Genomic DNA, 18,213 nt, shown 5'->3' on the forward strand with positions numbered 1-18,213 from the left:
GTTGCACACAAGGGTGTTCAGAGCTGTCTGAGGTTCCCTATGATATCTGAGATGTCTGCAGTGCCTGACATACTGAAACAGTGCCAGTGGGAGACACTGGCGACTGCAGAGCACCTCAAATAGTCCCAGACATCTGAATTGACCCCTTTGTCTGTCCTGCTTCAGCTCTGGCCACTGGTTCCTGCTACAACTTTGTCCTCATGCTTCTGCTCTTTTGTAGGTATTTACACTCTGCAAGCAGGTCACCCATCATATTCCCCTCCTGCAAGTAATTAAAGATTGTTCCTTGAGAAGGTTCAAGGCTTCCTGCACGTTGTGGGCAGTGGTATCTTCTCAGGAACGTGGTTCCTGCCAGTTTTGCTTGATGTCCTCTAGCTCTTGTATTTGACTAGATAGCAAACAACTTCATCCCTGTTACTCTACCCTGCTACTCACAGTTTCATAGGAGCTATCATAATTTGATACAGTACCAATATAAAATTATTATAATTCTTTACTCCTATGCCTCATTCACCCCAAGATCACAACAAGGAACATCTGATTATTCAAAAGAACCACAAAAACATTTTAGAAAAGTATTAATTTCCGAGATGGACTCCATCACATCATCGATCTCAGATTTTTTTTCCTAAATGTGTCTTTTTGCTTCTCCATATCAAAATACACTCTGGCCCTTTCCTCCCCATTGCCATCTGGAGATCAAGGTAGTTCTGTGTCAGTGAACCGTGCTCTTCATTATTGAACAGTCTGTAGCCCCAGTTTTCAACTCCTACACATTCAGTCAACAATGATTCTTTATTCCCCCCCGCAACGAGTTACAGAAACAGAATAACGAACCATTTTCAGCAGGACTTCCCTGCGAAGAGACTCAAGGATTCATTTTTCACAGTGATGTTTGGAGATCTCTATTTAACCAGTTAGATCCACTTAACGTGCAACATGTTGGTGTTATACATTTTTTTTTAAATCCACTTCCAACACGGTATTATCGAAACACTTTCCAAAGTAAGTTACATCAAGGGTTGCTCACTCTTACCAGAGAACAACAGCAAATTGATTTGACAGGGCCTGTTTTCTATATACACACACTCATTTGCATCAATTTCATTGCCTTCCTTTAAGAATTCATTAAGCAAGTGATGCACTTTTTCATTTGCATTTAACAGTGACAGGCTGACAGGCTTAGCATTATCTAAATAATTTTCCCACTCCTTTCAAATAATAAGCCAATATCAACTTTCGTAGTCCTCCAAAATCCTTCTGGTATCTCAAAATAAGAACTCAGCATTAATGGCCCACACGATATGTTCCTGGTTCTAAGAGCTCTGAAACACTTGACTGTGAATTACCAAAAGTGTCTGCTCATAAAATGTTTAATTTATGTGGTTGCTGTTTAACATAAACCCTCATTATTAATGGAGCCAAAAATGTTCTTTCACCAGCACCTGATCATAATACACTATCTGATTTTTCCCCCAGACAAACATGGATAAGAAATATTACCTCAATACTCCTCCATTGTCTCGTGGTGGTGCTGATGGCAGCTCCTGTCTTTCTTTACAAATAGTTCTGATTATTTTTATCTTAGCTGACCATAAATTTATATTATTTTACTCCCAGTATTCATTCCAGGGCAGAGGTGACTTATTCAAATGAATTAAGACCAAAATGTATTGGTTTTTACCTTACTCTATAGGAGTGATCACTGTAGGGAATCCAGCCCAGAGCTCCAAGTTCCACTTCAAATATCCCATTACACATTAAAAACATATAAAAAGCACAAATATATTGCTTTATTTCAGCCCAGGTCATCTTCTCACTTTAAGCAGGAGGGATGAAGCTCCCTCCTTAACACTCCTCCCCAAAAAAGGCACTATCTGGTAGTACCAAGTTAACGACACCTCAGGAGGACTTCTTTAATGTTGCAAAAATAACATGCGGGATCAGAATGGGGATTTTTAAATACTTTTTATGAATCTTAAGGCCAAGGAGCAGCATGAGCAATGCAGGGCACTGAGAGCTTCTGCAAACGTGTTTCCAAACACCTGGAGCGTGAGCATAACCCACCCACAAACAATTGACCTTTTTCTGTCTCCAACCAGGCTCCTCTTTCTCCCAAAACCCAAAAGTCAGCTTTCTTTCCCAGGTTAGGTAAAATCACTTCTGACACACAGAGTTACTGACCCTGGTCACATCCCTTTGTCCCCCAAAACTCTGAGATTCCCAGTTGCCACGGTCTCGCTCACAAGGTGTCTGTTTAATCCCAGTTTTATTAGGAGCACAGCTCCGGGTGGCTTACAGAGTTCAAAGACAATGAAGCTTTTAGCAAAACTTTGGCTAACAAGCTCCCCTTCAGTCAAGGGTTAGGCAGGCCCAGGCTAAAACCAACCTGGGGGGGTAAAAAAAGGAGAAAAAAAATATAGAGGATGGAGAGAGGGTGTTCCTCTGGATCGGTGCCCCAGCCCACAGCCACAGAAACACTTGTGCAGCCAGAAAAAGCAGCCAGGAGTGGACACAGAGCAGAACTGCTTCTTTCAGCAATGGTGTTCGCTCACAACAGCCTCAAGTGCTGGTTTAACTATGGCTTGTGATAAACTGTGATTTATTCCTTGCTTTGTAGCGGAGTCCAGGGGCTCCATCATGCTCAGCGCCTTGTAAACGCACCAGGAGAATATTTTCTGTTCTAAAACGCTAACCCTCAGCCTGCAGCCTGCAGTGCTTTTACAGACAGAAACAAAACCAAACCAAGCCAGTTGTTGGTAGCCTGAAAAATCACGGAATGAGGACACCTCCCCAGGAAATGTTTTAGGGTCTGAAAAACCAACAAAGATTTGAAAACCTCTGATCTTATAATAAGGTAAGTTGGCAAAATTTGATTGGCAGAACTTCAGTCCAATAGATTCCTAGATACAAGGAGGGAAGAATATACATTATTCTCCTTAGGTTTAATCTGTATAAGACGTAGACAGAATAACCTTCCCAAATTCATGGTACTGAAACATTCACTGCACAGCATCAGATGTTCCCTTTCTGTTACACATTTACAGGACAAATCAGAGGGTGAATGAAAAAAAGAGACTTACAGACAGCAGATTAATAGGTATAAACCATCCAGGAAGGAACAGGCTTAGGTGTAAATAAGGGAGTGGTACTACAGTTTAAATTTAATTTTAGCTGTTCTTAGTAAATTCCTTGATATTCTTGAGAATGAAGCCACAGTCCTGGAACACTGTGAGAGAAAAGATAATTCTCCTGTCTTGTCCCAGACAATGAAGAACTCAGTCTCTATTTTGTTGATGACTTTGGAGAAAGACATAATCTGCACATGAAGAATTATTTTATGTGTGGACCACAAAGTTAGGGCCTTGTGTCTTGCCAGCCCCAGGGAGAAAGTGGGACTTATATTGCAAGTGTAGCCAAACCAAACTAAACCTGTGGCTTCTGCTTCACTACAGGAATCCAGAGCCACTGAAGGGATGCTGGTCTCTCTCCTGATGGTAAAGTCAATAGTGGACAATATGGATTGTCATGCCCTGATGCTCCAACACGTTCCCTGTGGCTAAACTTCAGCATCCTCAGGAAACGGAGAGAGACCCCAGTGGGTGCAGGTATCAGTTCCTGCTGCGATGCTGGGTGCTCAGGGCTGAAGCATTTTCAAGGTTTCCGTGTTCAGCTGTAGACACCTGAGATTCGCAACAGGAAAGTTAAACCTGTACCCACATGTTCAGAGGAGCAGGGCCTTAGAGGCAAAGACAGTGTCTTCCTAGCAAGGGGAAAAAGCACTTGCTACAATCACAGAATCACAGAACCACAGAATGGTTGGGGTTGGAAGGGACCTCTGGAGACCATTTAATCCAACCTGCTTGCTAAAGCAGAACAATCACGACAAGGACAAGCACAACAGTGAAGAGAATGGTGTGGCTGGCACAAGGATGGGAAGGACCTCACTCTCCTGCAGCACTTTTCCTTGGGAAATCTCAAAAAACTTCTCAAGGCAACTGGCTGGAGGAGTTTGCAGGTAACCACAGCTGGCTGGGGACATGTTTCAGCCCTGAATCCAGGTGCCGTGGGCTCCTTGACCCTGCAGACATCACTGCCATGTTCATAAGGCTGGTGCTAACAAATGTCCCAGCAGCTCACAGCAATGCTCAAGCCCGACCCCAAATCTGCTCACGGTGATGTGAAGTAGTTTCAGACCCTTACCTTGCAAACTATTTCAATTTTGCATTTCAGCGCCTCGCTTGCCAGCTTCTCAATGTGTTTCTGAAAGGCAAACGTTGCCCAGATCTCTCTGGAAAAAAGCGCTTTTTAGAAAGCAGAGGGTCAGAGTGCTGGATCTCTTCGTGCTGCTCTCCTGCCGTGGCAGGAGTGAACAGCAACGGGTTTGTACTGTGAGCTGACAGTGTTTTGAGGCAACGCTGCATGTACTTGTAGGATGAACGCATTGAGAAAATTAAACATGTTTAAAGCCATCACACCATCAAAGCTTTATTCTCTCCGCTCTTTAAATTAAGTGTTGCTTTACATATCCGTGCCATTCCAGCTGTGTAATAACCTCTCTAAAGCTATTTTTGTTTCACGTTCCTTACTATTTCGTAAAACAAGTTGGAGTTTTCTGAGGACATGCACTTTGTTTAGACCTAATTCAGCATTATTTTCTCACCTGCTTTCCTTTGTTGAAAGCAGAGAAATGAGCTAAAGAAAACTCCAAGGCAGCATTTCATGCCTCTGAGGAAAACTGCCTTCCCCGCCCGCCATAGCCGGGTGTTCCTCTAGATGGCTCTGCCTTTGCCCAAATACATCAAACCCCCGAAGTAAAAATCGCAATTTTGAGCGATACGGCGATACCCATGACTGCTCCTTTCCCTCCTGTAACAATCGTGGGGATTTTGAGCAAACGGATAAACAGAGATTTGTTGTAATTTTAAGGAATAACATTTTCGGCTTAGCTCTTCAAACACAGAGGGAAGATGCTTTTTAAAGATCTACCTGCTTCTTGTCCTTTAGGTGTCCTTTCTAGCCGTGATTTCCCCATAAACTGCTTGTTTTAGACGCCCGTTTTCCAGTCATACTTCAAATCAGCATTTTCCATTACAACCCTTCTCCAAAGAGGTGTGGAGCTGTTATAAATATTAAAGGCAAGGAAGCTGAGAAGGGAAAACACACCTTGCGGAACATAATGTAAAATTTTCCCTTGCTGTTCTGGCTATCCAAATATACATGGTAAATTCTTTCCCCAAAGGATACAAGATAAAATCAGCAACAGTGACAGAAATAAACAAAATAACAACAGAAAAACAAAACAAAAAATCTCCCCTTGTGAGTAAAGGAGGAAACTCAAAATCAAAATTCTTCATCACACTCACTTGTAAGCGATTCTGTGACCCCAAACTGTCAGACCACTTGTTTTAAAACGAAATATAAGGGTGAAAATCCTCCAGTTATTACATCCCTGTTTAGGTCACACGAGGGATGAGAATTTGGGATTGGAGTTGTTCTGGGAAAGCTGCCCCGATCCGGCTTCACTGATTTACATGTGTGTTTATAACCATTTTATCGATGGCATAAAATGCAAAGACTTTTCCCAAACGCTTTTCTCTCCCCAAAACCTTGATGTCAAATCAAGACACCCGGCGCCTGCAACCCTGAGGAGAGCGCTTCATATCTGTACCTGGAAAGGGGATTTTTACGCACTTATACCAGCAGAAAACAGAGTAACAATCTCGGGATTTACATTTTCTAAGCGACTGACAAAGACTCTCTAAGTTCTCCTGCAGGCTGACCGTATTTTTCCTGTTATACATGTGGGTCCGATCGTGCGCTTTGCCCCGGACGAGAGGGATTTGCCGAAGCTGGTCCCCGTATAACCCCCGGGGTGTCGGGATCGTTACGAATGCCGAGAGCGTTTTCTCCGCCAAAGGATGTTCTTTTCCCCCAGTTTCCGCGAAGCCCGAAGGCGAAAATCAACTTTTATTCATTAAATCGCTCTCCGTGATCTCCAGCCCTTTCCTCCCCAAGTACGAGAGAGCACGCCGATGTTGTTTGTTTGTTTAATTTCGGGCAATTCCTTACCCCAAGCTAATTAACTACCATCTCAGCTCGGGCTGTTGTGAGCCGCTCGGCAAAATTACACGTAAGTAACAAGAATTTAAGAGAATTTCACCCTTCGCGCTCCCGTCGCGGCAACCGCAGCGATGCTAATCTCCCCCAGACCTCAGTTTCGGGGATGAAGGGATCGGGGACTATCGCATGCATGGGAACGGGGTCCAGGGGGGACCGTCCCTGCTCGGTGGGGCAGTGCAGAGACCCCCGGGACGCGGAGGGGGGACACCGGGTTGGGGGGGGGTGGGGGTGGTCAGGCTCGGGGATGCTGCCCCCGCATTGCCGGGGCCGCATCCAGCCGGGAGCCCAATCCCTGGCGCCTCCCGCAGCTCCCCCCCCGCCGGTCCCTCCCCCATGTCCGCTTTTGGGGCCCGGCCTTGCCCCCCTCCGCCTCCCTCCCCGGCGCGGAGCCGCGCTACTGGCTGCTCCCTGCGCGCCGCCGCCGCCCGCCCAGCCCCGGCCGCGGGCGGGGAGACCGGGCGCACGGCAGCGCCTATAAGGGCACCGCGCCGCAGCCCCCCGGGATTTTTTGGTCTGGAGCCACCGGGGCCGCTGGGGGGGCGGGCTGGACGGGAGCGGGGGGGAGCGCCGGCCGCCCTGCATGGCCAGGGATTATGAGCGCCGGTGAGTTGCAGCAGGCGCAGCCCAGAGCTTCGGCGCCGGCGGCCGCCCCCGCGCCCCCGCAGCCCCGCAGCGCCCAGGAAGCCCCCGACATGGCGGTGTATTGCAGCGAGAACTTCAGCGTCTACCCCCAGCCCAGCCTTCACCCGCCCGGCGCCGCTGCCGCCGCCGCCGCGGCCGCCGCAGCCGCTGCAGCCGCCGCCGCCTCCTCGGGGCAGCGGGCGGGCGGGTACGCGCTGGGGGACTACGGGGCGCCCGCCAACGCCGGCTACCTGTGGGGCATGAACAGCCCCGCTCCCTACCTGCAGGGCCCGCCCGGCTCCGCCGCCGCCGCCGCCGCCTCGCCCTTCCTGCCGCCGGCCTCGTACGGCTGCTCCCGGGGCGGGCAGCTGGTGGGGTCGCCCTCGGCGCCCGGTTCGCCGTCGGCGGGCGGCGCGGAGCTGAGCTGGCTCAGCCTGGCCAGCCAGGAGGAGCTGCTGAAGCTGGTGCGTCCGCCGTACTCGTACTCGGCGCTGATCGCCATGGCCATCCAGAGCGCTCCGGAGAGGAAGCTGACCCTCAGCCACATCTACCAGTACGTGGCCGAGAATTTCCCCTTCTACAAGCGCAGCAAGGCGGGATGGCAGAACAGCATCCGCCACAACCTCAGCCTCAACGACTGCTTCCGAAAGGTGCCCCGCGACGAGGACGACCCCGGTGAGGCTGAGGGTGGGCTGGGGAATGGGGGATGCGGCGGGCGCACACCCCGCGGGGCTGCCGGCACCCCTGTGAGGAGAGCGGACGGCAGCGATCCCCTTGGTCCCTTGACCCCTCTAGCCGGGTGCTGTCAGGATACCAGGCTCTCGTGTCCTCTCGGGGACAGTGACATGAGGAGACCGGGCTCATTGGCCCCTCTGGGCCGGCAGTGGGAGGAGACCGGGCTTTCTTGTCCCTTTCGGGCCGAGTGACATGAGGAGTTCGGGGTCCACTGGCCCCTCGGGGAAGGTCACTATGAGTAGATCGGGCTTTCTTGTCCCCTCGGTGCTGGTCGCTATGAGGAGACCAGGCTCTCTTGTCCCCTCGAACCAGGCACCGTGAGGAGACCGTTCCCCTCCGTTCCGCTCGGTCCCGGTGCTGTGAGGAGTCCGGGCTCCTTTGTCCCCTCGGGGCCGGTCGCTATGAGGACACCCAGCTCCCATGTCCCCTCAAGCCGGACGCTAATAAAGAGAGCGGCCGCCCGTCGGGCCCACCGCTGGCCCTGCGCGTGGTGCGGGCGATGAGCGGCCGGTCCCAAGCCTCACCCCCTCCCCAAGCTGGCCGGCCGGGCTGAGCCCGGGAGTGCCGGCTGTGCAAGGCCCGGCTCCCTCGGCCGTGATTCACGGCTCCCGGCCCGGCCCCGGGGCACGGCCGGTGTCCGGGAGTGGGCGGAGGCGGCAGCGCGTCGGGCCGGTGCGGGGCCGGCCCGGCCGGGAGGGGACGCACCGGTCTGGAGCCTTCTGGGGGACATTGTGGGGTCACTGCTCCCGTCAGGCCCGGACACGGCCAAGGGGTGTGTGGGTTCAGCTAATGCCACCACAGTCCCCTCACACTAAGTCGTGGTGCAGCTTGTCTGCAGCCCCCACGGCTCAGCGCTGCTGGCCTGACGCCCCCTTGGTGTACCGAGGTGCACCAGCCCACCTTTCCATCAGCTCTTCTGAAAAGAGCCGTGGCAGGGGCACCACCTTGTCACCCATGGCCAAGGTGGCTGCAGGTGCCCCTGCTTGCTGTGAGGGAACCAGAGCAAGGGGAGCCTTGCTTTGCGTTCCCTTCGGCGCAGGTGCAGATCCTCCAGAGAGGTTTATGCTTTATGATGGGGAAGTTCTCCTCCTCCGTGTGGCATCAGAGGGGTGAAGATGGTGATGTCCTAGAGCCAGGTTTTGGACCCTTGTACTGAACAACAGTCAGAGAAGGAACAGGTGTGGGTGTTGTGCTGACTGGACAAGACATGGATATTGCTTATCTGCCTGCGGTGGGGCTCGCTGTCACAGAAGCTGACTTTCTCTCGTTTCTCCCATTTTCCACCAGGGAAAGGAAACTACTGGACCTTAGATCCCAACTGTGAGAAGATGTTCGACAACGGGAACTTCCGTCGCAAACGCAAGCGGCGCTCTGAGCCCAACGCCCCTGCGACCACATCTGCGGCCTCCTCTCTGGGGGGTCTGAAGACTGAGGAAGAGCGACCTATCCCCGCTGCAGGCAAACCGTGTGGAAACAGCCCACCCCCAGAGCTGGACCCCTCGCCTTCTGCCAGGGACCATCCAAAAAGCTCCTCTCCCTCCGGTATCATTTCATCCACCCCGAGCTGCCTCAGCACCTTCTTCAGCGGCATGAGCTCCCTGAGCGGCGGGGGCAGCCGGCTGACAGGGGGTCTCGGCACTGACCTGCATCACAGGAACTTCTCTGCGGGACAGCTGAGCAGTGGCACTTTCACCCCTTCCAGCAGCTCTTCTCAGGAGGTGCCTTCACCAGACCAGCTGCAGCGGGTTGCGGGACCTTCCCCCGCCTACTACAGCTCCTTCCATCCCAGCAGCAGCAGCCAGGGAGCCCAGTACAACCACTACTACAACTTTACGGTTAACAGCCTCATCTACACCCGGGATGGAACGGAGGTGTAGGATATGGGGGCAGTCGGCGCTGCAAAGGGAATGGGAGTTGCAGGTGTATTTTGGCAGCACGGAGGACCATAGGCTTTTGCAAACAGCATTTCAATGTGGACGCTTCCCAGGAGTTCTTCCAGGAAGACAGATCTTCTCACCTTTCAAAATAAGAACACCCCTTAAACACCAGCAGAAGGCAGATGCAAAGTCTTTTCCCCATCCTGGAAAACGTTAGGTGGTTTAGGTGGCTTACTGTCTAAATTCTGCAGATGAAAGCGAACTGAATTAACTGCTTTCAGAGGTTTCTAATCCTGAATGTAGGATAAGAAGTTTAAAAACTATAACCATAAAGCGATATCAGCAAGAGCGAAGTGTAGACATCCAGTGAGACTTAGAAGAGAATAAGAAAAAATAATATGAAGAGATTTCTTATGAAGTGCCTTGTAAAACGTATTAAAAAACTCTTCTGCCAGCAGTTGCCTCTGTAAGCCCTTGCTTTTCTGCCCTGATCCTGCGATATGCAATACATGGGGAGATACTCTGGGTAAACACCCACCCAAAACCTCCTCAAAACCCACAGAGGTTCACTCTGGTCTTCCTGTGTATGGCATATTGTACAGCCAGGGCCACCTCTTGTGGAACAATCTTTTCCCTGAGCTTAGTACCAAAGATAACTTTAGCCATGCAGCTTTAGCACGAGAATAAACCCTGGGGTATTTTTATACATATTTGTACGTAATGTAACTCTTCTGTACATATGTTTCTATGTGGTTTTATATTTGTAAATTATGCTCTGGAGCTGTACTTATTTATAATGTGTTTTAAACTTGGTTAAAGTTTATTTTACTTGGTTTCCCCTTCTTTTTGGTTGTTTTATTTGTTTTTAATTTGTTGGTTTTGTTTTTGTTTGTTAGTGTATTAATGAAACTTTTCAGGCTGAACAGCTGTCGGGAATAAAATGTTGACAATTGTTAGATTTTTGCCTGGTTGTTCCTCAGTACATTTGAGGTATTTTAAAACTCTGTGGGAGACAGGTTTTGCTTTCACGTGGTTTGGGACAAAAGGCGCAAAGATTTATGAACAATTTTATCTGCATAGTAAGACAGAAAAAACATGCCGTGGGCCCAAAGGAGACACATCTGAGCTGATTTGCAGCCTCTCTCAGTCTCGCTGTGCAGAGCGGGCACTCTGGGCTTGTTTGTTTGTTTATGTTTGTCAGCGGCCTGAATGGCAACTGTCCTTTTTCAGCCTGGTTTAGTAAAAAAAATAAAAATAAAAGCTTGCTAAAGTAAAAGAAATGGGGCTGGTTCCAGCGTGGCGCTAGCTAGCAGGAGGTACAAAGTCTCAGCTTGACTGTTGGTTCGATCCTTTTTGCAAATCAGTTTTTGGACAGGATTGCACCTGGTTAGGATGGCAGGACAGGTGAGAGATTGGACAGTGGGTCTGCTGAAAATCCTGATGCCTTCTGCTGGGAAAGGAGGCTACGTCCTAGAGCAGCAAAACTATCAGTTCCCAATTCTTGCCGCTTTTCATAAGCTGTTTGTTGGGTGCTGTGAGTGGGTAGAAAAGAAATATAAATGTCTTCATGAGGAATGCAGCAGCAGTAATGAAGCTAAGCATGAAATTACAGCTATTTAACATAAATGTGTGATGTAAGGCCGTTCCTGCAGGCTATTCAGAAAACAAAATTGTTGGCAGTGCGATGCAGCGCCTTCTTGCTCGCTACCTGCGGAACGTACAGGGTGGTGATGCAAGAGAAACCACTGGCCTGATCCAAAATATAATGAAACCATGACGAAATGTCAGATGACCTCCATGTGCTTGGCATTGGGATCCAGTACTTTCCCCAGCACTGGCCAGCCGCCGTTTGGGCAATAGCTGAGACCAGTGGGCGGGTGGTAGCTCCTGCCTTATCCCCTTCTCGCTCACCTCTTCCCAGCACAGATATCATCTTCCAGGCTTTAGGGGTTATTGCTCCATATCTTGATTTTAATTTGTGTCTCGGGTGATGCAGTGGTAGTGACAATGGGTGGGAAAGGGCAGGCTGCCATTAGATGGTCAGTCTTGGCCTGCTCAGGTTCAGTTGCATCAGGTGTGGAATGGCTTGATCTGGATTCTGAATTGCTGAGTAATATCTAAAAGCAGTGGAGGGATTCCCAGCATCTTCAGAAGATTAAGAGCCAGTTCTTAAGTAAGCCAGGAACTGCTTACTCCTGTATCTAAGTGACCATTGCACCTCTTCTCTGCTCCACTAGCCTGTTGTCAGACCTTAGCAAGCAGTGGGCCACTGTGGGACACTTGCCCATGTCCAACTCGTGTTCTTCCACCCAGATTTGTTTCAGGATTTACCCTCTGCTGCTTCCATCAGGTATATGTTTCTGCAGACAGTACCCATAAGCATTTGCTCCTGAGAAACACAAACCGGTTGCAAATTTATTTTGCCGTGTGGTCTGCCTCTGGCCGTCTGTCCTCAGCAAATATCGCATGGCTCAACAGACCTTCTCATGCCATATTGGTTGAGTGGTGGCATGGCCAGAACCTGGCAGAGCAGAGCCCAGGATTCATTCACCACAGTGCTCCAGACCACCTCCTGAGGGATGGTGGTGGGATCTAGGGAGGTTTGGGCATGTCTGACTGTCCCCACTGCACCTTTCCTGCCATTAGCACCAAATCCCAGTCCCTCCAGGGAAAGTGAGTCCTTAGCTGGAACCAGGGGCTGTGTCCTCTCCTGCAGACAGACCACCCCAAAGGCTGGTGTGTGCTCATGATAATGCAACCTGCCCAAGGGACATTTGAGAATAGATTTCAGCAAATAGACACCTAGTCTGCAGAGAGGAGCAAAGTCAAAAAGCTGATGGCAGCCTTTCAGGTTTCCTTTTGTCATTAAAAGAGACTCTTCTTTCAGCAAATCTTGGGAGAGGGAGGGCAAGAGGATTGAGTTTAATGAAAGGCACTTAAAAGCAGCAGGGCTTTTGTCATGGGCTTGGAGGATTTTCTGTGATTCCGCCACTGAAGGAGGGGGAAGACAAAAGCAGTTAGCCTGCTGGTCCCACCCTGAGAGTCCCCACTCCCCTCTAAATGCCAAGGCCATGCCCGGGATGGTTTGTTCTCCATGACAATGAGCCTCTTCCCAGCCTGGGTCAGGTGGTAGCCCAGCAGCCCAGGGCATGGCCTGCTCTGAGGGAAGGTGATGGAGAAGCATCCTTCCCTTGCAGAGAGGCTCAAGCTTATCACAGAATCATATAATAGCTGGGTTGGAAGGGACTTTCAAAGCTCAACCAGTGCCACCCCTGCCATGAGCAGGGACATCTTCACCAGATCAGGTTGCTCAGACCCCTGTCCAGCCTGGCCTGGGATGTCTCCAGGGATGTTTCATCCACCACCTCTCTGGGCAACCTGGAACAGTGTTTCACCACCCTCAGTGTCAGAAATTTCTTCCTCATGTCCAGCCTGAATCTCCCCTCCTTTAGTTTAAAACCATCGTCCCTTGTCCTGTCACAACAGGCCCTGCTAGAAAGTCTGTCCCCATCTTTCTTATTAGCCCCTTTCAAGTACTGAAAGGCCACAATAAGGTCTCCCTGGAGCCTTCTCCAGGCTGAACAACCCCAACTCCCTTAGCCTTTCTCCACAGGACCTCAGTCCTCCGTCCTCTCTGCTCTGGCGGCCATGGGAATTGCCCTGTAAAATGACTTCTGCTGGCGTTGAGGGAGCAGTGATCTCATGGGGGGTTGTTGGGAGCCCACAGATCCCAGCTGCCGGATGCTAAAGCTGAGCGTTGCAAGAAGTCTCATCTTTGCTTGTTTTTTCCACTCTTTCTAGGCATCCAGAAAAATGCCACCTCAGCTGGGCAAGACTGATGCAGCACAGCCGTACTTCACATGAAAACGTGGTCATGCTGATGTCTTCAACCACAACCGGCTGGTACCTCTGGCCTGTACCCTCTGACACTCCCAGCCAGGGACTGTGGTTCTTCCTGCTGAGGGTTGCACACATGATTACTAGAAAAGGCAATCCCTGCTTGAAAAGAAGTACACTCCAAAGGCATTTCAAGAGGTGCGTTGGATCAGTAACACAGATGTTTGCTGGCTCCTACGTGTGGCACTTCTCCAGCGTGGGGTCGTTTAACTTTGCTCAGCACTGGCCTTATCGACATGCCAGCAAAGGTTCAGGCAGGCACCTACTGCAGGTCTGCACTTGAGCTACTCCACATTACAAAGGCTTTGCCAGTACAGCTGGATCAGCCCAGTCCCCTAAAGGAGACCCAACTCCCATCAACAAAGGAAACTCCTATGCCAATGAATTTAAACCCCCCACCCCCAGCAACACCAAGTATATTGTGGGGTGGTGGGAGGGGATTCAAGAGGCAGAACACAGCCATCCACACAGGGTTTCATCGCCCGCCAATTCCTTTTGGAAACAGGGCTTCAGTTACTGCCACTGGCCATGGACTGTGGTTTGCATCTCCTCTGAAGGAGGCTTTTGATTTGTGCTGTCGCTCATCAAGCCCATGAAAATTGGCCACAGTACGTTGTGCCTGTACAGAAGGTTTTGTTGTCTTTTTTTACACAGTTTGACAGTGACTCTTCCCCAAAATCTTTAGGAATAGTTCAAAAGATGTAGTAGTGTTCAAGGAAACTACTCTATAGACATCCCATTTTTCATAGTATTTCTAGCAATATAAAATCTTCATCAGACTTCTTGAGGTAGGGCCACAAGCCCTGCAGATTTCACCTGACTTTGAATATGATCTACCTGAATCCTGTCCTGCTCATTCATGGGTGGTGGTCCTGTCAATCTCACTCTGGTAGCATATAAAACAAGAGGTACAAAACCTCATCTTGTAACTTGACCCAAGAGAGGCAAGATGAGAATCAGGCCTGGCTGCTGGTACATGGATGGCTGATGCCTCAGCTAGAAATAGCTGTGCCAGATGAAGACTGCGATTGTTGGGAAGTTGTTGTTTCTCCTTAGGCTTTCAACAACAACAACAAAAAAGACTAGTTTTATTGTCCTGTTAGAGAATCCCTCCTGATTATTTTCCTACTGATTGTTGAAAGAAGAAAAACATGGATTTACCTTTTCTTTTTCCTTCTTTTTGGCAGAAATCTCCATCAGGCTGAACTCCCCCCCACACTTTTTCTGTTAAAAAGAAAGTTGATGGAATGTTTTTGACCAAATTACTGAGCGCAATATTCACCTGGGTAAGGTGACGAGAATTTGCCCCTCAAGGAATAACTGAAGTGTAATGTAAAACATCAAAGGTGCTTTTTTTTTTTTTTACCTTATACCTGAGCTATCTCTGAATCATATCAAATAATCTTCTCGTTTCATAACACCATACAATGCAGGCTTAAAGTGTATGTGATCTGCTTTGTGTACTGCTGAATGGATGATTAAACTGTCTAACCTGAGGGATATTCATCCAGGGCCTGCACCAAACACAGTGAAGTCAGGGGAAAGACTCCCACTGACTTCAGAGGGCTTTGGAGCAGACCCATAATCAGCCAGGCTCTAATATACTTCAGGTGGTGTCTACGAGACTGCCTGGGGACACGTAAAAGGAGCTAAAGATTGCACATTTGTGAATTAAACATCATAGGCCCAATCCAGGCAATTGGCTGCCATAGGAGAGCAGAAAACGTTGCCCCTGTCCACCTGGGCTCCTCGGATCATTTTCCATTTCCTGCAGCCTATTGTGTCCAGGATTTATTGACAAAGCAAAGCTCTCGCCGTGTGGCCAGTCCATGATTGCAATAAACAGTGAGAGATCAGGTCAGGACCAATGGTTAATTTGCCCTTGCACCCTTCAAGTGGTGCTGATTTTGTATTTAATTAAAGTCAATAGTGGAGCTGAGCTGTGCCGTTTCCCTCCCAACCCAGTTTGGGGAGGTGGCAGAACACACACCTCACTCTACCACTTCAGCACTATGACAATAAGTGACCCCGAAACACTCAGGGTTAGTGCCTCAGCTCCAAGAAAATCACAGAATCATCAAATCATTTCAGTTGGAAGAGACCCTCAGGATCACTGAGTCCAACCATAACTTAACTCTAGCACTAAACGATGTCCCTAAGAACCTCATCTAAAAGCCTTTTAAACCCCTCCAGGGATGGTGACTCCACCACTGCGCTGGGCAGCCTGTTCCAATGCCTGACAACCCTTTCCATGAAGAATTTTTTCCTAATCTCCAATCTAAACCTCCCCCGGCACGATTTGAGGCCATTTCCTCTTGTCCTATCACTTGCTACTTGGAAGAAGAGACCAACACCTTCCATGCTACACCCTCCTTTCAGGTAATTGTAGACAGCCATAAGGTCTCCCCTCAGCTTCTTTTTCTCCAGGCTAAACAGCCCCAGTTCTCTCAACTACTCCTCATCACACTTGTGGTCTCCAGGCCCCTGACCAGCTTCTTTGCCTCCCCTGCACTCTCTCTAGTACTTCAATGTCCTTCTTATGATGATGGATGGAGTCAAAACTAACACATAGCAGAACCAAGCTTGGACTTCTTTCAGCAAAGTCAATGAAACTTAAATGACACCAAATGATATTGTGTGTCTGTGGAAATTATATTTAGACCCATGTAAGCTGTCTTTTAGTCAATGGACATCTATTGAAGCTGCCAGGCAGCAAGTTCAAAGCAGACCAGAGGAGGTGGAGGTGTCTTACTGGTGGTGGAGAAGCACTGGGGATCTCCTTGCTTCAGGAGGTTGGAAGCTTGTGGGGAGGCAGGATGGATTCATAGAAAGGAAACCTATCAGGTGTTAGAAAATGCAAGGACCCCCTTCTTTAGGCAGGAAGTTCCTGGACAGACTGCAAAATGTCGAAGCATTGAATCTGTTTTGGGGAAGTGCCACTGTACAGGACAGCCTTCCCTGGGCAACCACCTTTTGGTACTGTGAGGCAGTAGAGCAAGTTCAACAGTGTGATCCAACAGAGCCATTTTATGTTCTTATATTTATAGTAATGTAGCTGAAAGCATCATTCCAATTTTCCATCTTAGCACAGGCTGATGCAGAGCTCTGGCCAATCTTATTGATTTCCACAAGCACTGAAGACACTCAGTTTGCTGCAGCAGTTCTCACCCTAAAAAAATATCTGGCTAAGTTAGGTCAGAAAAGCTGCTCTCTGCAGGTGCCTATTTCTCTCCATCCAGTGCAGAGGAAGCCTGGAGAGCTAATTTAGGCCAAGCCTTTATACCTCTCCAAGGCAGGAATGCATGGATGTCTGCAAATATGGGGTATCTTTCATGTGCGGTCTTATATCTGGTTACATATAGTAACATGGACATCAGGGATGGAGGGCTCCAAGGAGTTTTCAGAGCAAGGCACAGTCCTAATCCATAGGTGATCCTCCTTGGTCGTGGGAGAGGTACAAGAGAAGAAAACCCCTGCACAGCATTTTCTTCTCCCACACAACAACATCTCAGCCTTACTTTGGTTCTTTCAGTTCTGAGGACAGTCAGGGAATTTCTTTGGGGTGGAACAGGAAGATCTGATGAGCTTTTTTACTCCACTTATTGTATTCTTGCTCCTGCACTTCCCTCATCAGTGTTAGTACCTTCCAGCAGTGCAATGTGATCAATATGTCATGTGTCTTCACTCCTGCTGCAATAACTGCTCATGGAGTGTAAAACTTTTGTTTTTTTCAGGGAAATATTGTTTTGCAGATGTCCAGGCTGCTCTGCATTTCTCATAGAAGCAGCTGTTTGTGAAGGGCAGCCAGGCTGGAGATGGCAGGAGGTGAAATTTGTGGTGCACTGAGATTTGCAGCTCCACTGCACCCTAAGCTGTCCCCTGCAGTTTTGGGAGAGCAGTTTTGAAATCCTGTGCCTAAGTCATTAGTTCATCAGTAGCATCAAAACCATTGGATGTCTTAGCGGCAGAAGGTTGGACAAGCTTTGCTGGACAAAAGGATAGCAACACTTATGAGACACCCTGGCCTCACTCCGGTGAAGCTTCGTTAGGACCTTTCATTAGACCAGAGCTCATTTGAAGTTTGGAGAAATGGATTCAGATCCTAGAGAAGCCAATGTGAGTTTGTGGCTTTCCCACCACTTAGCAAGTGAAGATAAACCACAGTCTCTTCAGACAGAGCTCTCAGCTCATGGGAAAGGTAGGAACCACTTTGTCCCTGCTTGCATGTAAAACCATGAGAGCTAATGGAGAGCAGCTCAGTTCAGTAGCCAAGGCAGCATGTGCCTAAACATGGATATATGTTATCAGAAGATAAGACGACCTGTCATACGTTGGTGGAGAAAAAATTACTGTCTTTTTCCTCTCCAACACTTGCAGCTTATCCTTGGCAGCACAGCAGAGAAGCAGACCTGACAAGAAACCAAGGAGACCCTTCAAAGAACCAGGGAATGTGTTTATTATAATTGAACAAGGGATTGTATTTATTTTCACTGTCCTTGGCAGTGAATATGTGAGCGGCGACTACAGCAATCAGCATGTCATGAATGTTAAGGTCATTAATCATAGCTCTGAATTATATTTCTTTCCAGGCACCAGCTGCTTGTCACAGTATGAAACCTCATTCCCTACCCTGGAAAGGTGACAATCCAAAGAGACAAGTGTGACTGAGGAAATGTTACTGGCCCCATTTTACTGCAAGGGGTTGAGGAACATCACGGGAAGGTGATTTGTTAAAGGTCACATAGGGCTATAATGGAGTTAGGTGTCAAATCCATAATTCCCATCACAAAACTGTCTTTTCCCTGCTGAGTCAGCATGAAACACCTGGGCACGGCTCCAAAATCATCCTTCCTTGGTGCTGTGACAGAAAAGCACCATGGATCACAACATCACTTGCTTAAGTCTTACCTATAATCGGTTTACACAGGAGCACGGTTGCTGCAGGGGGAACATTGTTCCT

At 49.0% G+C, this 18,213-nt stretch overlaps 1 protein-coding gene across 1 annotated transcript; it reads left to right on the top strand.

Moving 5' to 3' along the window:
* The first annotated feature begins 6,617 nt into the window (after positions 1-6,617).
* FOXI3 (forkhead box I3) lies at positions 6,618-10,312 on the top strand. Its single transcript, XM_005509971.3, has 2 exons — positions 6,618-7,419; positions 8,767-10,312. The coding sequence occupies exons 1-2, from the start codon at positions 6,717-6,719 to the stop codon at positions 9,354-9,356; spliced, it is 1,293 nt and encodes a 430-aa protein (XP_005510028.3). The 5' UTR covers positions 6,618-6,716; the 3' UTR covers positions 9,357-10,312.
* The last annotated feature ends 7,901 nt before the right edge of the window (positions 10,313-18,213 follow it).

Source organism: Columba livia, chromosome 4, assembly GCF_036013475.1.
Source record: "Columba livia isolate bColLiv1 breed racing homer chromosome 4, bColLiv1.pat.W.v2, whole genome shotgun sequence".
NCBI lineage: Eukaryota > Metazoa > Chordata > Aves > Columbiformes > Columbidae > Columba > Columba livia.